Raw genomic sequence first — 22,039 nt, forward strand, 5'->3', positions numbered from 1 at the left:
TGGTAGTGGGAGAAAAGGCTTTCTAATGATATAAACTCAACTCACAAAACCTTCCACCAACCAGGATACCTGGCGCTGGGAGGCATGAGGGGCTGCGAGTCCCCCCCACAAGTTACACTGCAGACGGTGGCACCATTGACACTCATGCTTAACATATATGCAGAGGAATCAATTAAAAATATTGCAAGAAAAGATTCCAGAGTATTACACCTGTCCGACACACTGACTCCATGAACATCGCCAGTGTCACAATGAAGAAGCTACTGTCTCACACTTGCATGGAGGACAACTGTGCAGGAAAAACACTCCAGCATGAGAAGAGGTGCTCGAAGAATTTTGTCATCACATGGCATAACGAAGCTGCTTCCTCTCACTGTTCAGTGAAGTTTCTTAATCATTCTCACGAAGAGGCTGACACTAAAATTATCTCACATGCCTTACATATCCCCTGGAAACTCCATATGCCCTGGAGACTGCAAACCAGTGGGGTAGTGGAGCGGACCAATCACACCCTTAAACGGCATCTCTCAAAACTGTGCCAAGAAGCCTCACTGCGATGGTCTGATGCTTTGCCCCTCGTCCTACTCCGTATCCGCATTCTCCCAAAGGGTACATTAGGGCTCAGTCCCTTTAAAATTATGCTTAAAAGGGCATGGCCTATGAATGGCACCCTGGCTCTATCAGGGGAATAAAAGTTGGGTAATGGTTTTTGTCTCAGTATATGTGTTCCCTGTCTGCTGTTCTCTTGTCTCTTCACAGGTATACCAAGGATTCCCAGCCTCTCCCCTTGGACTCTCCTGTCCACTCCTTACAGCCCGGTGACTCCGTGCTTGTTCGCACCTGGAAAAACAAGCCTCTCCAGAAAAAGTACAAAGGACCCTATACCGTCCTGCTGATCTCCCATACAGCGACAAATATCAAGGGACACAAAAACTGGATCCATCGCTCTCGTCTGAAGGCAGTACCCGCCCCCTCGTCAGCAGAACAGTGGGCCGTCCAACCTGCTGACTCCTCATCTAGTGACGATCTCGGGCTAAAGCTACTGTTTAAAACACACAAATAGCGAGCATCTTAACGCTAAGATGGGCCCACCCAGGTACTGGAGACCCTGGGTTAAAAATACTCTAATAATAATTAATTGGGTAACATTGTTATTCTCTGTATTATTATTTCCAAACTGTGCATATCGGGAGCATAACTCCTTTGTTTCGCTTGCGCACCATGTTGCTACTTTAACAAACCAGACTGATTGCTGGGTATGTGCTCCAACTCCACTGCCCCCCAAAATGGGAATGCCCCTTGACATGCTGCCCCTGACCCTAGCAAAATTAGCCACCACCAAAAAACAAAAAAGAACGGACTCGATGTTCTGAAACAAGACCTCTTTACAGCAAGCCACCTATCAAAACCAGGAGTATTCAGTTGCAGTACTCACTCAGGGAGTATTATGTTTTACCCGAAACCAATCTAATCACTATGGGCATCCTGTAAAAAAAAAAGCTCCTGTGTTATTACACAATAAGCTAATAAATATTAAATAAAAACCAAAAGAGGAAGTCAGCAGTGTGGGTGTAATGGTTCTTCCCCTTTTAAAAAAACTCTTACAAATAATCTTACCAAAAAAAAAAAAATGTAAAAATATAACTTGCCGTCCAGTTAATATCTCCAATGTAGCAAGCCAATGGTGGGTTTGTAGTGGTCCCTATGGCAAATGTAATTTAAACAGTACAATTAAAAACACCCCCATTTATACCCAATCAAAAAAAATAGAATGCCCCCTTAGGGGCATATAAACTGTTTAAAAAAGCAGCCAAAGCAGCCTTAAATATCCCAAAAATCGCCTTAAAAAACAGTCCTTACTGGGTCCTACAGCATCACTATTTTGTATGTGGCCAAAAGGCTTATAAGGTGCTGCCAGCCAACTGGACAGGTAGCTGTTATATAGCTCATGAAGTTCCTCATCTGTCAATAACTGCCACACTGCCAAAAAAAAAAATTGAAAATGCTCGAAATACCTCTGTTAAGTCACAAAAAAAAGAAACCCTGCGGCAACTGACTACAGCATTAAAAGGCAATATAAAAAATCCCCTCACAACCAAGAAGCTTGTAGGGTGCTCTGTACTGGGAATAGCGCCACTGTTTACCGGGCCAGCCATGGCATGCATAAGCCGCTATACTGTAAAGCTGCAAATGGTACTTAAAAAAGTTGCCTTAAAGTTAAAAAACTCAATTAATAATTTAAAATTAGCAATAAAAACATTAAATAAAAAGGTACAGCAGCTCAAAACCTTTTCCCTCCAAAACAGGCTGGCTTTGGACTATCTCTTGGCATCCCAAGGAGGGGTTTGTGCCCTCGTCGGGCCCCAATGTTTGCTATTATAATAGCAATCTATAAAAAAATGGTACAGGCTAAGGCCCATGCCCGAGCCAAAGCACAGGTTGCCTATACTGCCCCCGAAAGCGATTGCTTACAAACCTTGTTTTCAGGCTGGGGTTTGTCATTTTGGCTTGGTAGTTTATTTAGCCTGTTATGAAAACTTCTCTTTCCTGTATTGCTTATATTAATGGTATTATGCTGTGCAGTATTATATGTCAAAACTCTTTTGCAAAAGTTAATATGTCATTCTCTTCAAGACTATCACAAAGTGCTTATGCAAAATCCTATTGTAAAAAAATAAATAGCCCAAATAAAAAAACTCAAAGCCATGTTAAATGTTCTCAAAAAAAAAAAAAGTTGTTAAAAACACTGGGTATGGCCACTAGGTAACTCAAAAAAAAAATGACCACAAATGTCAATAAAGCCCCCCCGCCTGGAGACGCTCACAGCAGTTATGCTAAAAATCTGCAACAATATGTTGCAAAGTCAAACCGCCTAAAACTAAACAAGGCCAAACAAGGCAAATATAAAAAAACAATGCTAAATAAAGCAGCTTTATGCATAGTTTAACAAAATACAAAAAACAAAAAAACTAGCTGATAACTAAATTGGCCAGCTATATAAATACTTAGGGCAGCTTGCTATTAAATAAATATGCTAAAAATATGTACAAAAGCCTGTGTAACTTCCTGCTCTATATACAAAATTTAAAATTCTATTCTCCCTGTACCTTCTTTGCAGCTGCAAATAAACTTTTCTGTTTCTCCACCCCGTTGTAATTATTGGTTGACGCACACTGGGCAACGAACCTTGCTGTTGTTTGCCTCTGGCACTGGGTGCCGGCAACAATGTCACAGTGAAAGGTGTGCACAAGACACACATGAGCTAGTGTTGTGAGATGCTAACCAAAACTTCCGCAACATTCTGTTTTTGTGCCCGCTGCTAGGGAACAGAATTGCTGTATATTCCTCAGAGATGTGTTCCTACCACTCAGACCATTAAATGCCACCACACTGCCAGGATGGGACACTACTGGAAGACCAAATTATCTTACTAGAAGGCATTTGATTCACCTTCCTAAGACTCTATCCACCCTTTGAAGGTGCTTGGAATGGCTGAGACAATCACTGATGAGGTCATAAATACACTAGAGGCATTCATATGCCAAGTTTACTATTTGTAGACCAATATTAAAGACACTTACAGAACTATGTTGATGGATGTTTTCCAAGAAGTAGAAAAACAGAAAAATTGCCACTGACAAGAGGTGCATTTATACCTGCTATCAAGAGGGGCAAATTATCAAGCAATGGAATGGCTCTGGGACGATCAAGCACATCCAAAACTATCCTCCCTTTTGGGCATGGATGGGTCTTGGATGATGGACTGATCACACCAGTGTGTGTGAAATGCCACGCACTCCAGAATCAATCCTTCTGCTAATCAAATGCTCAGAAGTGCAAAGACCAGATGCTCACCACCCAGCAAACATTTGTCTGCTTTTTAGAGATGTATGAGTGCAGTGCAGACGAGAATCAGTGCGACATGTCTAGCAGTGGTGCCCTAGATGGAGACAACATTGACGATAACTGATGATTAAATGTTTTCAGGCCTATATGTCAAGGCTAGCTTCCCTAAAATTACCAAAGATTAATGTCTTTTTATGTAAGCAATGAATCTCTGTGTTAATGTATATTTTTGAACATTCTCAAATATACATCTATATAATTGGTCAAGATTTGTCATGTTTGGTACCGTTGTGGTTGTGGGAGAAAGGGCTTTCAAAAGATACCCAACTCGTCCTATCCCTGACAACACTGTATTATCAAAATTTCCAGCCACTGGTGGACCGGGAGCTGGGAGGGTGCTGAGTCCCCGCGGCATGTCACAGAGTGAGACACCATGGAAACTATGATTCTGTAGATTGTGTGAATCAAATGACCCCTCCCTGACCCTTTTGTCTCTAACCTGTCCACAAAATAAGATTTCACTACATCACGCTCCCAGACTAAGAGATATTCCTCACAAAGTCAGGAAATAATTTGACCATATTGTCTTAAAAAAAAAAAAAAAAAAAAGATGCTTTCAGTTATTAAGCATTAAGCAATTCTACTTATCTCAGGATGGATGCGACAAAGATAAATTAGAAATTTAGCAATTACCTTTATTGACATCCCACATTATAGCTGTGTTATCTACTGATGCAGATGCCATGCAGTTTCCATCAGGGGTCCAGCAAATATCATACACATCTTCTAAGTGGCCTCTGGAATCCAGGGGAGTAAATTGTGATCGTTATAGCAAGAACAAGAGTTATGAAGAAACACAGTCAGATTTTTTTTAAATGTTAAAAGCCTATGACCAAAGGCTACCAAGTATTGCAATAATGGGATGGCCAGCCACTGCTTTTTATTTTTAAACAATATATATTCCTGCTAGTAGGAGTGACACACCCCCTGCTAACCTATGTATAACACTGCATCTTTCAAAGAAATAAAAACGCTGAATTCACAAATGACTTCCAATGATGTATAATTAAAGATGTGAAAAAATGAACATCCCCAGGATTGTGTGCAATATAAACAACACACAATTGTTCTTGTACTAATAAATTATATAAATACAAGAAAGGTCACTTTTTCAGAAAACTTTCCTTTACAGATAAATTTTTTCACAAGAAATGTTCAATAAAACGTTTGCATATCAAATCTCCGAATCTAAGTTTAGTTCATATTGCATTTGAACGAATGTCTTCTGATATCAAGTCCAAGTTAGTAGAATCTCCACAAAAAATAAGTTTAAAAAATGGTAAGAATCACTAGCATTATTTTGTAGATTTACACCACAGTGTGACTAGACGAATGATAAAATACATGTTACATTCCCATTTTTAAAAATTCCAATTTTTTTTTAGAGAAATTAATTCTAATTAACTTATCTTGGAAGCTGTTTCAGTCTTGAATGGAAATTATACAAGCATTTTTAAAGGCATATTTTATACTATACATACTTTGTACCTATTCAGGTTTATCAGGTATTGAGACTAGATTTTTTTTTTTTTTTTTTTTGGTAAAACAGTGTAAATTACTAATGAATTTAACTGAGAGAACCTGGAGACCAAAGTGCTCTTTATCCACAGATGCTGCTCAAACAGGGGATAGCATTCCACATATTGTCCCACAAAGGGACAAAACGTGATTTCAGTTTCCACAGCCTTTCATTCCTTTGCTTCTCCACGGAGAGTGACAACAGGCTGCCATTCAGTTCCCACTGTGGTAGTGGTGCTCTGATGTCTTGCCCAGTAGGAACGGGACTGAACCCATGACTCATTTCACTTAGATAAATGAACTATTTTAACTGTGAATACACGTACATTCTAATAAGGATCATATATAATGTGAAATAAAGACTTTTTTATTGTATGAATACATAATACAATTGTCACCTTTACTTTTTTTTTTTAATTATTGTAATTTGCAAATAATATTTCCAGACAGCTGGAATAAAACTTTTCAACAACTCTAAAAACTAGTTTAAAAAATTTGGCTGGGACTTACATTTAGCAAACAGGCATGAATCATTTTAGCTTTTGGCACTTTTTTGTTTAATATTCATTATTAAATTATGTTCACTATAAATTCAGTGCTAAAAATGTCTGTTTTCTTAAACTGTCTCTGTGCAAAAGGGGACAAAGACAGAGCTTTTGAAGTAAATGATCATATAAGTAGGTGCAGAGAGCTATGCCACAGGTGTCAGATCTTCTGCCTTAAAAATCTTGGAAGACTGGGGAAACAGACTGGTACAGAACACCAGCACGGACTGATACTAAATGGGGGCAGAAGCATAACAGGAATACACTATGGAGCAGGTGAGTTTTGCAAAAACTGTGAAGAGGATTTGCTTATGTTGAGTGGAAGGCTGTTCCAGACATAAGGAGCATCATGGAATGAAGAAAACTCTCCAAAAGCCCAAATTAAATTACCTTAAAGTTTTAATTACTGTCCAATTCTCTTTGTTCAGCTGAGCTTCATCTTCATCTTGAAATGCTATTGGTTCTGGTTCTTTGTTATCATTCAATTTCCACAATAAAATCACAGCATCTGTGGAATAATTTGATTTGTTGATAAATGTTTCTGTTTTTTTGATAATGAATTATTATATTGGCCTTATCCTGCTATTATGTTACATGTAATGTGAAAGTCAACCAGCAAAAATACTTAGACTAGCCTTGGAGATTTTTTTAGGTGATTGACCTAGAAATGCTTTTTTCCCCACCATTACCTTTATTACGTAGGAACAGGAAACAAATGTATATGTTAGTTTCGATTTATGTTGATCTAGCCTTTTTCATTAAACAATCTGATTAAGAAGGAAATTTCCAAAGGTCCAAGTCAGTGTCAGCTTCCCAACTTTCGACTGACTTTCAAAGGGTACCTAACTGCCCTTTGTGCCTTTGGAAATCTTCTCTTAAAATATTACATGTGTGTGTCGAACCCAATAGAGAGCTATCCAATCCCTTTGGTCCTGAGGATAAAGCACTGGTCCAGGACTCGGCAGATGGATTTAATTTCCAACTCTGCCACGGAGTCCCTTTTTGATATTGGGCAAGCTGCTCAAAGCCACATCCATAAAATAGGAATAATTCTTTCACATCTGTAAAACACAGAAAATACTTCCCTATCTCACAAGGAGGCTGGAGGAATACATTCATTAGGGTTTGTGGGGCACTCACGAATTATGGTGATAGGGAGGGCAGCGGTTAATACAAACCCAAAGATAGACACTTTCTGTGCTCATTTTTATATGAGATGTATGTATCTTCTTTATATCGGTCTTTATTATAATGTTACTCACCATCTCCTCCTGATGCTAAAATCTCACCACTGGGAGAGAAACGCACAACATTCACTGCTTTGGTATGGCGAGCGAGATTGGACAAGAATTCCACAATTGCTTTCCCATCTGGTCCTTTTTCCACTTTCCATATCTAGTTTTAAAAGTATTACAGGTAGTAAATTGGCTTCTACACCTGAAAATTGATCTATTTTCAGTTATGTAATTAGTTTGCACCATTTTCTTCAGTTCAGTTACTTATATATTTTACAAGGAGGCAGGAAGAGTACAGTCACTCAAAAATTTCAAAATTCTACCCAAACTAGATGAAATTAGGAAGAAGCAGATTAGCCAGAATTTGAAGACTAAACTCAAACTGACAGAGCTCATGGATGCCCCACTTTCACATAACTGTTCATCTGAGACACTCACTGGTAGCCCATGGAAAACCAGAAGAAGGTGAAATTTTAAAGTAAAATTAAATTCCTTGGTAGTTATTCTGCACACACTAAAATCCGGGAAAGTTTGGAACTCACACGAACAGCTGTGTCTACTCCTGCGGAGGCCAGTCGATTGATTTTCCCATCCGTTCCGTGTTGGAAGTCTAAGCTATACACCGGCTCTTTGTTGTGCCATGCTATTTCACAAGTGATGACCTTCATTCTTTCTAAAGAAAAACATGGCAAGTATTAGATATTTTGCATTTATTATGACAAAAATTATAATCAGAGTTAACAATACGGTGTCCACAAGCACCACAGAAATAATATGTAAAACATTATAGTAAAGCACAAAAGATTACTACGTCTAAGGAAAGTTGTTTTAAGTAACTATGGTTTATAATAACTAAAGTTTTCTATAAGAACATTCTCTGAAAAGGTTACTAAGCCATGGCTCTCTACTCTGTTACTGGAAATCTTATTACAATGACAGAGGTAATTGTGCTGGAATAGCGTCTGGGTACATTTTCTGTGGGCATGTCATTTTTCCCATCCCCAGACCTCAATATGGTTGAATTCTTCATGCTGCTCTGATCCCTCTACTCCCTGCTCTGACTGCAGCACAAATCATTGCATAGATTGGTGTTTGAGTCACAAGCGCTGTCGAAGCGGCAAGAGTAATTACTCCTGAGGGCATTCTGCACCAAAAAATTAAAAATTCCGCGCTAAAAAAATAAAAATTCTCCGCAATATTTTAAAATTCTGCAAATCTTATTTGTCAAATAAATGTGGCATCTCCAGCATGGCACTGGGGAACACAAGCCACTAGCTGAACAAGGTGGGAGATCACTATGCCACTTTCCCCCAGGACACAGACTCAGCAGCGAGCCTGCACCCAACCCTAACACAGCACAAAGGCTGGGTCTGCACCAGAAACACCCCAGGACCCTGTCCCTCTGTGACAGGTGCACCAGGTGTGAGCAGGCAAGCTCAGCAAGGCAGGATCCAAGTGTGGATGATCTTAGTATGGGGGGAGCTAGGTGTGGGTTGAGAGGGTTCTGTGTGGGGCAATCTGGGTGTGGTTGGCTCAGTGGGGGATCTGGGTGCGGGGCCGGGGCGGGGGGGAAAATCTGGATGCATAAGCTTGTTGGGGGGTTCTGGGTGCAACGGTAATGGGACTCTGCAGAGGGGGTCAAGGTGAAGATAGTTGGAGCTCAGCAGGAGGGGAGTCGGGGGGGGAAGAGCTTGGCAGGATGGCGTGGGGGGGCTCAGTGGTGATGTCCAGATGCTGGAGGAATGGGGCTCAGTGGGGTGGGGATCTAGGTGCAGCTGGTTGGGACTTGGTATGGTGGGGATCTGGGTGCGGGTGGCTCATTGGGGTGGTCCAGGTGCAGGGGAAGAGGGGCTTGTTGGAGGGGTTCTGGGTGCGTGGGGGGGAGTGACGCTTGGTGGGAGGGTCTGGGTCTGAGGGGGTCTGGATGCAACAGGGTTTGGAGGATTGGGGAGCAGCTCCCTGTACAGTGATCCCTCCCCCTGCAACTGAGGTGCGATGGGTGCAGGAAGCACGGGGGTTAGGAGGAGAGAGTTTGCAGAGCTTCCTACAGCCAAGGGAGAAATCTGGGGGTGGGTCTGAAACAACCCTGGATGCTGTTCAAGGGAAGAGGAAATCCCATCCTCCCCAGCCCAGCCAGAACCAGCATCTGAGCCCAGCCAGAACCAGTATCTGAGCCCAGCGCAGAGTAGGAGCCACCAGCTGGGTCTTCCCCAGTCCCAACCCACAGTGATTTACCTCTCTGTCGGTTGCCCTGGACACCCGAAACATAATGCTTGGGAGGGTCACATGATTGTTAGTGGCTTCCTTTTGCTTCCCCATCAGAAAGTCACTTTTTCTGCAGGGAAGCTAAGAAATCTGCGGGGGACATAAATTCTGTGCATGTGCTGTGGTGCAGAATTCCCCTCGGAGTAAGTAATGCTAGAAAAACAGAAAGCAAGGAGGGAAGAGTAGAAGAAGAATTCACTATTTAGTGCAGACCTCATGGACCATAAAAGTTATCTGCATTTGAAGGGAAAATTACCAAGAAGAGAAAAAATTAGCATGTTGGAGTGGGAAGGGAGATGAAAGGATAGAAGAAAAAGGGGAAATAGAGACAGAACAGAAGAAAAATCATTCCTCCCAGGAACAGAGGGGCTTGTTAGTCACAGAAAAGATGCTGTGCCTCAGCACTAACAAAACAATGCTCACTTACCTAGCAGCTGTCTTCCAGAGGTCTCAACGATCTTTGCACATCACCGCTATTCCACAGAGAGGAAGACTGAGGCACTCAGCTGAGGAGAACTGTCACACGCATAGTTAAAGGTTTGAATCAAACTCAAGTAAAATATGCACTCGTCTGCCAAACTGAGCATGAAGTTTAAAAGGAAGGGGAAGCAAGTCAAGCTGACAAATCCCTGCAAATGAAGAGGCCCCCTTCAAAATACTCCATGTCTGAACAACACCCTCCCCCCCGCGAAAACATTAGCCTGACACGAGAACCCTGGAGCGACACAAACCCACCACTGGGATACGGAAAACACTAGGAAGCCACAGGAAGGCTGAATTCAGCCTATTAGCGGCCCCTCACCAAATCCCGTCTCAAGAGAGCCGGGGCTCTGTACACTCCGCATGCCACATACACGCCGCACCCTGCATCCCACCGCGGGGCCGCGCCGCACCCTGCAGTTCGCCGGTGGCGCCTCCTCTTACGCCCCGCCCCAGCACCCCGTGCCCCAGCTCCCGCCCGTAGCGCCGCTGGCGGGGAGCGGGGGGACGCCCCGAGCCCGCGGCCGCCCCTACCTGAGGCTGGCTGGCTGGCTGGCGCGCGCGCGGAGCAGGGGAGGCGGGTCCGGCCGCGGCAGGCGGGTCTCGCCTTTCCCGCGCGCGCCGCAGCTCCCCCTAACAGCGACCGCGCATGCGTCCGAGGTAGGCCGGGTCGAAGGAAAGAGACACGCCCACCGCGGACCCGTTCCCGGGGGACATGACGGGGCAACAGCGCCACCTGCTGGGCAGCGCCGCTGAGTTCCGCCTCGCGCCTGCCCCGCGCCCCGCTGAGCTCAGACCCTCGGCCCAAGCTCCGATGCAGAGCTACAAGTGGGGGCTGTATCACGTGTGTGCGCGTAGAGGGGGGTGGGAGCCGGGTGGGCGTGTATAAGGGAGGGAGGGAGGGAGCAGAGTGTGTGCATGTTTAGGGGAGGAAGGGAAGGAGCAGGGTGTGTGCGGGCGGGCGGGCGGGCGGGCAGGGGGTCTGTGTAGGGAGGATGGGGGGAGCAGGGCGTATGTGTAGGGGTGGTGTCGATGTAGGAGGGGGTGGAGGGAGCGAGCAGGGTGTATGCATTTAGGGGCAGAGCGTGTGTGTGTTGCTTTACATAATGATGGAGATTCAAGTATCTTTTCCTCTGTTCATTCAGTCGTGGCAAAGTGAAACTTTCTCGAGTTCAATCGTTCCACTAGAGTGGGTCAGATAAGAAAAGGCCCTTCCCCATGCCTGCTCCAGCTGTCTGCTCCGTTCTTTCAGTCTCCTGTAAGTTACTCCAGGTAGGTGGGCGGAGCCGTGGGGTTAGTGCAGCTATAGGGATCCTACCCTCTATAGAGCAGCAGGGGTCTTTTTTGTTAGAGACAATTGCTTAAAGCACATTTTCCTATATAGGTATTAAAGGGGCGGGGGGTGCTAGAGAATACAGAAATGGTAACAGAATTAAGATGGTTGCACTACTCTTATGATTATTTAAATTAATTGTACCTAACTCACCATGGACTTCTCATCCCTAGATCACAAAGCACTTTATAAAGCTGAGTATTGTCCCCATTTTACAGGGAGGCAGAGGGGTTACAGCACCAGATCTCAACTTTGTTTTTGGAATTTACACAGTTTCTTATAGCTGCCAAATTGTGGTAAGCTCCCTTAGTGACACAATCTAATTTGCATTCTTGCAAGTTTACATAGGACCATAAGCTTCATCTGATGGCCAACACACTTGGCCCAGAGCAGTAGCAGGATGTCAGGTGACATGAAATTGCACAAAACTTGGTAATTAGCCCCAGGCTAGAGTACATGAGTGGAAGAGGGTGCCTGGGGTGTGTAAATGGTGGGTGCTAGGCTGTCAGGGTGGGTGACTGCTAAAAGCTGTGGGGAGAGGGGTGCTGGAGTGAGTCAAATTGCTAACAGGTGTTTTGGGGGGGCAGCAGCTGGCTGTTTAGGAAGGAAGTTGTGGGAAGTAGGGGTACAATCCTGTGGCTTAGAACTGGCTGAGGGAATGGTTGGAGACAGCCTGGCACCTGTTCCTCACTTCTTCCCCTGGGTCTGCTGTTGGTGCTATCTGCATTTGTAGTGCAACAGGGAATATGGTGTGAGGAGAGAGAGAGGCTGGGTGCAGACCCCTCAGCAACGTCTACCGTACTCAGTTAACTGTTACAGCCCTTTCTGTAGCCCAGAGGTGGGCAAACTTTTTGGCCTGAGGGCCACATTGGGGTTGTGAAACTGTATGGAGGGCCACGTAGGGAAGGCTGTGCCTCCCCAAACAGCCTGGCCCCTACCCCCTCCCACTTCCTGCCCCTGACTGGCCCACTCAGAACCCTGACCCATCCAACCCCTGCTCCTTGGTCCCTGACTCCAACCCCTATCTACCCCCCCCCAGCTCCCTGTCCTGACCCCTATCCACACCCCTGCCCCAACAGGCCCCCTGGAACCCCCACACCTATTCAGCCCCCCATCCTCTGACCACCCCAGAACCTCTGCCCCATCCAATCACCCCCTGACTGCTCCCCAGGACCCCCTGCCCCCCCTTACCATGCCATTCAGAGCAACAGGAGCTGGCCAGAGCCAGCCATGGCACTGCACTACCCAGCACGAGTGGCAGGCCAGAGCACTGGGGGCACAGCGAGCTGAGGCTGTGGGGGAGAGGGGGGACAGCTGGGAGCTCAAGGGCCAGGCAGGACAGGCCATAGTTTGCCCACCTCTGCTATAGTTCAGTATTCACAACCCCAAAAGTTCAAAAATAACTATTCAAACCTTAAAATTGTGAGTTTTTTACAAAACCCCATGATTATGTGCTATAGCTTAAATGGTGTTTTGGTCTGTCTTCTGCATTCCTTCTGCCCACCCCCGAATGTGTATCAATTACAAAATGGCCAACCCTTGCAAATTTAGGTCTTGCTATACTTAAGCAGGCTCATGCCAAACACGTGTTATAGGGGAACAATTTTTAACTCTTGTGCAGCTGGGCACAATTCAAACTAGTGACCTAGTGCTGAAATGCTCTGTAGCAGTGGTTCTCAACCAGGGGTAGGAGTACCTGTGGAGGTATGCAGAGGTCTTCCTAGGGGTACATCAACTCATCTAGATATTTGCCTAGTTTTATAACAGGCTACATAAAAAGCACTAGCAGCGTTAGTACAAACTAAAATTTCATAAAACATGTTTATACTGCTCTATATTCTATACACTGAAATGCAAGTACAGTATTTATAGTCCACTTATAATACAGTAAAAATGAGTAAGCAATTTTTCAGTAATAGTGTGCTTGTATTTGTCTGATTTTGTAAGGAAGTAGTTTAAGATAGGTGAAACTTGGGAGTACATAAGACAAATCAGACTCCTCAAAAGGGTACAGTAGTCTGGAAAGGTTGAGTGGCAGTATCATAGAATATCAGGGTTGGAAGGGACCCCAGAAGGTCATCTAGTCCAACCCCCTGCTCAAAGCAGGACCAATTCCCAGTTAAATCATCCCAGCCAGGGCTTTGTCAAGCCTGACCTTAAAAACCTCTAAGGAAGGAGATTCTACCACCTCCCTAGGTAACGCATTCCAGTGTTTCACCACCCTCTTAGTGAAAAAGTTTTTCCTAATATCCAATCTAAACCTCCCCCACTGCAACTTGAGACCATTACTCCTCGTTCTGTCATCTGCTACCATTGAGAACAGTCTAGAGCCATCCTCTTTGGAACCCCCTTTCAGGTAGTTGAAAGCAGCTATCAAATCCCCCCTCATTCTTCTCATTCTGCAGGCTAAACAATCCCAGCTCCCTCAGCCTCTCCTCATAACTCATGTGTTCCAGTCCCCTAATCATTTTTGTTGCCCTTCGCTGGACACTCTCCAATTTATCCACATCCTTCTTGAAGTGTGGGGCCCAAAACTGGACACAGTATTCCAGATGAGGCCTCACCAATGTCGAATAGTACTTGAGCTCTAGAGCAGTAATGCCCTGAGACACTCAATCTCCAACCAGTGCCAATGTTACCCCTTTCAGAATGAGGATTGCTTTCTGGAAAGGTAAGTTCTGGCCTTTTTGGAGCTTACACAGCAAGAATCTACTCTTTGGTTACACAGGGAGTCTTCTGTGCATTACTCTGAACCAAACATCAATAAACACAGCAGTAAAGTATATAGTACAACATCCAAATTCACTTCTAAATACAATTTTGCAATATAAAAGCATTTCAACAAGTGCTTAAGGGCTCTTAAACTGAGTTTTATATATAATGTATTTTTCCACTCCATCTGGGTCATCTGCAAGGTTAGAACCCCACCACTTTCCAGTCCACAACACAGACCTCTTCCATGTCAGCAGTAGGTATAGCTGGTGTGTTCATGCAAGGATTATGGAGGTGAGTGAAGCATGATGATATTATTTACATGGACTAGCCCTTACAGGGAGGGGATGGCACATTGCCAGTGGGTTAGACAAGCTTTTGTGGAACAGCAGTGGAATGCTGGACATCCGGAATCTTGGTTTCCATTGCTGGCTTTGGAAGCAGCGTGTGGTCTAGTGGTTAGATTGGATAACCAAATGTACCTGTGAGATTTGTCCGGGGTATTGCAGGAAACTGCCCAACCTTCTTGAAGTAAGTTTATGTATCGTAGGCTAGGGATTGTATGCAATTCCATGTGGGGAGGGAGACCCAAGTCTTTCAGGAACTAAGATGAGTGGAGGGGTGGGGTTAGGCAAATTCACTCCAGTTGTAACACTTCCAGAGAGCTAGCACTGACTGGAGAGTCTTGCATATACTTGTTCAAACTGAACTCTCCAGGGACCAAAAAGAAGGACTTTTGTTTGAATATAGTTAACTAATGGAGGGCTTTCCTTCTGATCCAGCAAACGGATAGAATCTTCTATCCAAGCGAAGGGCCCCAATCCTCAGGAAAGCGTTGAAAGGACTGACAGACTAGAAGTCTTGTGGAAGATGGGGTGTGATCTCTAGTAAGTTTAGTGTATGTTTTTGTTTCTGTAATTTTCACCTTAAGAGTAAATGTGCTTGCTTAGACAGAGCTGTGTGGTAACTTAATTGTGGTACTTACTCTGTTTACAGTCTGACTGCTGGGGAATTCACAGTATAATGTGCAGCCTGGAAATAACCTGATTAGGAGGGAGACAGGTGTGACAGCTGGGAGCTTAGAATGGGTGTCCTTGCTGGACCAGAGAGCAGGAGCAGAGATGCAATTACTCTGAACTGTGACAGTACCAACACCCTTTGTTTAAGAAATCTGGCATTGAACCTGGGACTTCAGAACATGAAAACACTAGCCTCCAGAACTTGAGTTAAAGAATCAGGTCTCTTAGCATGGAAGTAGAGTCAAACATCTATATGTGATCTAACCGCTAAAGAGAGTGACAGAACTACACTGTTAGTATGGATTACAGAAGCAAGCAAATTGACATTCTTCTAAAAGGCTGCATGGTAAAGTGGATGCCAGATTTCTCGTAAGGATGAATGTTAAAATAAAGCCAAAGATAGCTATTATGCATATTCTTATTTAAAACAAAATTAATTTTTTATTGACCAGTTAAAAGTTTTGATCTGACAGAAAACCAGAACGTGCTTTTTACAAAAAAATACATCTATGTACTTTAACAAGTAAACCTACTTCCATTTACCCGCTGTTCCTCAAAATTTAAATGTACAGTATAAATTTTTAATTTTCAATATAGACATTGTATTTTACCAGTCATCTATAATAAATTCAACTACAGAAGCATCTGGACAAAAACACTGAGAAAATAAATAAACAATGACAAAGACAAAATGAAAAATTGCACACCAGTTTATCAAAAAAACTTAGGTATAGGAACATTGTTATTTCAGCTACCTGTTCAAAATTAAACATTAAATTTAACCATTATAAGCACAATAGTATTTCTTTATCCCTACTAGCATAATACTAGATCAGGTATTCAAGATACTTTTAGGCTACACAGACTAGCAAAGTACAACTAAGGGAATGCAGCCTAATTTAAACAAGACAGTAAGGTTGCTTAAGCCAAAAAATGTAGCTTTTGTAGAAACAGATGTTTCAAATATGTTTAATATTAAAGGGATGTTTTCATGATTGTTTTAAAGGTTTTAATTGAACCATTTTGTTTAGATCACTAGTCAAATGAGAGGACACCTTTGTTGGCTGGGAAAAAAAAGATGATTTGAAGAAGCATACCATCACTATCCCTATATGTACTCAGCACTTGAATTTAAACATTCACCTGTTTTGCAGATATTGCAGCACTGTGCTAATACATGAGAACCAGCAAAAGAGACTAGAAACAAAAGGACTAGCCCTTTTTATGTCCATAAAAAATGTGCAAAATTTAAAACAGCATAAACAGTGAAAGAAAATTAGATTTAAGTTTTCAGCTTTAATAAACTCATTGGTCATTAACACCAGAAGTAAGGTAATTTGTTTGCTTTTAAAAGTATCTAACTTAAATGCCCTTTTAATTACATAATTCTTCTAAAACTGAGTAGCCCCTTGTAATCATACAGCATGCTGCATTATTGGTATTTTCATGGGAAGCTAAATTAGGATTGATTATAGTAATGTCATTTCAAAAAAAAAGCTAACAAACGGGTTTCTGTGGCAGAGGCAGTAATCAATATTGTAACAATTCAATGTTCTGAGGGGTTTTTTTAAGGACATATCTTGTCCCTATTATGTATTTGCCAACATCACAAAACCACTATACAATTTAACATGATTAGCAGTCTTCACTCAAGGGGGTAGTATTAAAATGGTAGTATTTCTGGTCAGCATTGAGATGCATTGGCAGAGCTATGAATAAGCTCACAGCACATACCAAAACTATGCCTACTTGTAGTTAGAACCATAGCAATATGGTCTGAGTGGTATGAGCATCTGCAATTCTTACTGGCTTTGGTGGGAACTGCAGGTATTAGCACATGTCATGATCAGACCCTTGTTGTACCAAAAAAACCCCCAACAATCCATATTGCTACCAGGGACCACAGCCCAAAAATTTCATGTACCAACTATATTTTATCATAAGTAAAGGCAAACTCACAAAACTTGCCTGTTTCATTATTGTTTACAAGCAGAATACTGATATTTACAACCATGCTATCGTGGTTTGTTTTCAGAGGGGGATCAGAGGGTAAGTTTAGTTTTGGGGGAACAAATGCATTTAAGGGTCACTGAGAATACAAAAGTTAAAAGCCAAATGAAAAGCTCTGTAAAAACTGTTTAAGATTCCAAAGTAATAGAAAATATTTGCAAGTTTAATTACAAACATTTATTTTTAAAACAAAATTCTTAATAAGTTAGGTACATCCACGGCCTGTCAATGTTGACTGTTCCTTTTAAGGAGAAACTTAAAAGGTACGTGAAAAGTACCCACAGTATTTGTGACATCTGAGTGTACACGGTATATATATATTTTACACTGAGTTTGTATCTAAATCACTCAAACATAAAAACAAAACCAGTCTTTACAATTTGGAAACCATACAATATAGTAGAAGATTCAGCAAGTTTCTTAATGTCTTCAGTAAAGGATATTAAGTAGTGGTGATTTCATGCATTTGTTCCACAACTTGTCCTAAAATTTCATCAACTATATCAACATCATAATTTACTTGCTGCAAATCTAGATCAGGCATAATTATAGCCAGTAGCTGTCCAACGTTAACTCGGAGGGATCGCAGTTTCAGGCTGTAAGGAAATAATGATCATATTAAGGAAGATTTTTTTTATCTAGAGTGCAGATAAATTGAGATTACAGTCCATAACATTTTAAAATTGAACTTTATAAACAATGTGACTACCTTACTGAAAATAGAAGGTTCTACAAATCTGAGTTTTACAAAGAAACGTATCAGCCAATATAAGACATATTTAATTTAAAGTTACCTATGAAGTAACTCAAGGCAAGGAACTAGCTGGACTAGTTTTTCCAAGGTTTGAGCACCACAGTTCCTGAGGTGGAAGATTACATGTTCATTCCATTTTAGACAAACATTAAGAGCAGAACTTGGTTCCATCCTCATTGCCACAAAATAGAGGCTCTTTTGAAGCAAGATGAGAGAGATTGGGTTTGTTTGGGTAGCACAAACCCAAATACTGACCCAGATACCTCATTTCAATCTCAATTTTGCTTTCTCAAAACAATTCCAAAGTATTAAAAATTGGAAGTACATGCAGAAACATGACAGAGCATGGCACATTTGGCCCAAGTGTTAGGCACACACTGAAAACCAACTCTAGAGACAGACAAAAGGGGAGGGAGGGGAAGAGAGGGAAATACCAGCTGGAAAGAGAAATTTGTCCAAGAACTACCTTACAAATAAAGCTACAATAGGTGTATAAAGCTATGTTTTAGCTATATTTTTCTGGTTTCAGAGTAACAGCCGTGTTAGTCTGTATTCGCAAAAAAAAAAAGGAGTACTGGTGGCACCTCAGAGACTAACCAATTTATTTGAGCATGAGCTTTCGTGAGCTACAACTCACTTCATCGGATGCATACCGTGGAAACTGCAGCAGACATTATATACACACAGAGATCATGAAACAATACCTCCTCCCACCCCACTGTCCTGCTGGTAATAGCTTATCTAAAGTGATCATCAAGTTGGGCCATTTCCAGCACAAATCCAGGTTCTCTCACCCCCCTCCAAAAACCACACACACAAACTCACTCTCCTGCTGGTAATAGCTCATCCAAAGTGTCACTTTGGACACTTTGGATGGGCTATTACCAGCAGGAGAGTGAGTTTGTGTGTGGGGGGGTGGAGGGTGAGAGAACCTGGATTTGTGCTGGAAATGGCCCAACTTGATGATCACTTTAGATAAGCTATTACCAGCAGGACAGTGGGGTGGGAGGAGGTATTGTTTCATGATCTCTGTGTGTATATAATGTCTGCTGCAGTTTCCACGGTATGCATCCGATGAAGTGAGTTGTAGCTCACGAAAGCTCATGCTCAAATAAATTGGTTAGTCTCTGAGGTGCCACCAGTACTCCTTTTCTTTTTGTTATATTTTTCTGTTACTCTACAGGTTTTTTTTCTGCTTCAGTCTCTCTCCTACTTTCCTTTCCTCCTCCTGTTTATTTTCTGTGTTCCTTCTCTTATTCTTGCTTTCCTGTGTTCATTTTCTCCCCCCATGCCTCTTTGCTGCTCAAAGTTACTTCCAACTCAGCCATCCTTTTATCTCTCTTCCTTCAGTCTACTTTTCCTTCCAGGTTAACATCCATTCTGCTGATAAGTCCCAGCACGATTTGTGGGTGGTCACTAGTGCAACAAATTCAAATATCTGCAAATCCTTCCAGGGAGTACAAGTCATTAAAGTCAGATGCCAACAGCAAAGGAAATGCTGGCAGACAGAGGAATGATCACAAGTGATGATGCAGCTACAGCTCAAACCTAACACTAGAGATCTAGCTAGCAGGGACAACTCTGAACAGACTTGTATGGAATGGTAACTCAATCTAGTGCTACAGTTTGCAGTAGCATTTGAGGAAGGGTGTCAGTAATCTATAACAAAGAACATTTAAGGCCTAGTCTACTCTACAGAGTTTGGTCAACATAGAAAAGCTTACGTGGACCTAATTTTTTTAAGCATCTACACTACAATAAGTCGTCCACTACGCTGACGTAATAATTTCACCTCTGTGCACGAAAGAGTGCGCTTAGGTTGATGTAGTTAAGTAGACGCAGTGTCTGTGTAGACACGTTGTTGCTTAGATCACCTGTTACTTTCTTTGACAGCCCGAGCCCCATTGCCCCAGCATGGAGCCAGCCAGTGCCATCAGCCCCAGCTTTGCTGCCCCCACATGGGGCCAGCCGCATCAGCCCTACATGGGGGCAGCAGGGCTGGGGCTAGCCACTAGCCACCAGCTGGTGCCAGCAGCCCCAGCCCTGCCGCTCCGGGCACACCACCCAGGGCCAGCAGCCCCTGCCCTGCCACTCCCGCGCGGGGCAGACCACCCAGGGCCAGCGGCCCCAGCCCGGCCAGCCTCCCCAGCCCTACCCTGTCACCTCTGCATGGGGCAGGCCCACCGCCATCAGCACCAGTCCCCCCCGCATGGCGCCAGCCCCACCACCCCCATACGGGGCAGGTCAGTGCCATCAGCACCAGCCCCACCACCACCCAGCTGGTTGCCAGCCCTAGGGCAGCAGCGTTCCCACAGTCAGCCCCGCACCAACTGTCAACCTTGCAGTGGTGGGGCTCTAGCTGTCAGCCCCCATTTAAGTTGATGCAGGCACTCCTGGTGAGGATGTACACCACTGGCACAAGGAGGGTAGTGTGGACATGAACAGCCTATTTAATTACTGCACTGGCTGTAGGTCAACATAACTTACGTTGACTTAATGTTGTAGTATAGACATGTGCTAATATACATTTGGAGTAAACACGCCTCAGAAAATGTCTTCTGTGCATTGTATAGCGGTAAGCAAGCTAGCTGTTAACTCCAATAAAAAGCCATTGTTCTACCTGAATAAAGAGAAACTTTCTTCTATTTTTATTTTATTTTTTTAGGATTTTCAGACAAAGAATCTAAATGTGTAAACACTTGCAATCTGGACACATTATACATACATTAATCTGAAATATTTTTTGGAAGATGATAAAGTGTGAACATTAGTGGGGAAAGGAAGGGGCAGTGAAGATTCAGAAAGCCACAAAAGGTCACAGAATCTATCATGAACTTTGACAATGTTTTAAGGTACAAGCCTGATAGGCTATTCCAGGCAAATTTCTGGTTTAAAAGTAAGAAAAGCGATACCTTTCTTCAACAGAGTAACTGACAGGATCTTCAGTGTTACTGGTTGTAGAATCATTTGCACATGCTACCACTTGAGGAATTGTAGCTTTTAACTGTGCAACTTCTCTTTTAAGCTCTTCACACTGAAAACCAATTTGAGTTTTTTCCATTTCCAGCAGTTCAATCTGAGACAGGTAAATCAAAGTAAGTTAATTTTATACTTCTGAAGTCACGGTGGAGTAGTTTAAAAATAAGGCGATGTAAATCAGTGGTTTAACTAATGATCAAATCACTTAATTATTAAAAGAAGTTTACTGATGCTTTAAAAAACTAATCTGAAAGTTTTACTTCAATAAATTAAAAATAATAAACTAAAGTATGCTTTTAAAAAATGTCACTAATGGTTGGGTATCATATCTACTTTACAAAATTGCTACAGGAAAACAAAATATTGAAAATTAAAACCGTGATCCTGCAAACACTTAAGCAGGTATATAATTCTGCTCACATTAATATCAGATTTTCTTCAATGCGACTACTCATCTGCTTGAAACCAACATGAGCGTACAGAAGTGTTTGCGGTATCAGAGGTTAAAATTGTAGTTATTAAAAAGTCTTAGTGCCACAAAATCTTTCCATTCAAAACAAATTGCTTCAATATTAACAATGAGAAGTTAAATTAGTGAACATATATTAGTGTATATATTCAATATATTAGTGAACATACTTTACATATGCCAAAATTTTCAAAAATAGAAGCCTAAAGTTAGGCACTTAAAGCTAATTTAGGCACCTAATAGTTGGATTTTCAAAAGCACTTAACTTATTTAGGAGCACAAGTTCCATTGATTTCACGCTGCATACCCTGATGGTTGAGTACAGACTGGACAAAGCATTTCAGCTTTCTTGACTTGTGAAATTCAGTATATTAAGAAGTGAAGTTTAGTGCAAACACAGCATGGGCAATTTACTTATCAATTCTGTATCTGTGTGCATGTCGTTTTCAGATTAAGGCTATTAATGAGGCTCTTGACTTTTTCAGTATAGATGAGCATTTTATGTATAAAACCTGAAATTCTATGAACAATTAGAAAGCTAAAGAAACATACAAAACATCCACATTAGCAATTTAATACTATAAGATAGGGAAATAACTAGTAACATTTAAAGAACTGATCTTTTAAAAACTAATTTTTTATCCATCCTGTGTGAATTCCAAAAGAACTGTTACAGTTTCTAAAGTTAGCTGTCACTTCCATGGTTTTAACTAATTCTTGGTGACCAAAAAATGATGGCAGAGTATAGATACTCTCCTCTACAAATATTCTGAAAAAGATGGAGACAAATTACCCAAACTGATCAATTTCCATA

General features: G+C 42.3%; 2 protein-coding genes across 7 annotated transcripts in view; both read right to left on the reverse strand.

Annotated features, from left to right (window-relative positions):
- Positions 1-10,684, reverse strand: part of CHAF1B (chromatin assembly factor 1 subunit B) — a 30,713-nt gene extending 20,029 nt beyond the window's left edge. Inside the window, exons 1-6 of one of the 3 annotated variants that reach the window (XM_084612905.1) lie at positions 10,484-10,684; positions 9,897-9,985; positions 7,747-7,877; positions 7,232-7,364; positions 6,360-6,477; positions 4,540-4,643 (exon numbers count right to left, since the gene is read on the reverse strand). In XM_084612905.1, coding sequence (XP_084469031.1) covers positions 4,540-4,643; positions 6,360-6,477; positions 7,232-7,364; positions 7,747-7,872 — 481 coding nt within the window. In that variant the 5' untranslated portion in view covers positions 7,873-7,877; positions 9,897-9,985; positions 10,484-10,684. Of the gene's footprint in view, positions 1-4,539; positions 4,644-6,359; positions 6,478-7,231; positions 7,365-7,746; positions 7,878-9,896; positions 9,986-10,271; positions 10,309-10,362; positions 10,386-10,483 lie in introns of those variants that run through there. The other 2 variants (XM_084612907.1, XM_084612906.1) reach the window with 2 other exon arrangements.
- A 4,782-nt stretch (positions 10,685-15,466) lies between these two features.
- The window catches only part of MORC3 (MORC family CW-type zinc finger 3), a 63,427-nt gene continuing 56,854 nt past the window's right edge, over positions 15,467-22,039 (reverse strand). For all 4 annotated transcript variants that reach the window (XM_084645978.1, XM_084645981.1, XM_084645979.1 and 1 more), the window contains 2 exons: positions 20,690-20,853; positions 15,467-17,619 (listed from right to left, as the gene is read on the reverse strand). In XM_084645978.1, coding sequence (XP_084502104.1) covers positions 17,466-17,619; positions 20,690-20,853 — 318 coding nt within the window. In that variant the 3' untranslated portion in view covers positions 15,467-17,465. The remainder of the gene's footprint in view (positions 17,620-20,689; positions 20,854-22,039) is intronic.

The sequence above is a fragment of the Lepidochelys olivacea genome (assembly GCF_965140295.1).
Source record: "Lepidochelys olivacea isolate rLepOli2 genome assembly, chromosome: 1".
NCBI lineage: Eukaryota > Metazoa > Chordata > Testudines > Cheloniidae > Lepidochelys > Lepidochelys olivacea.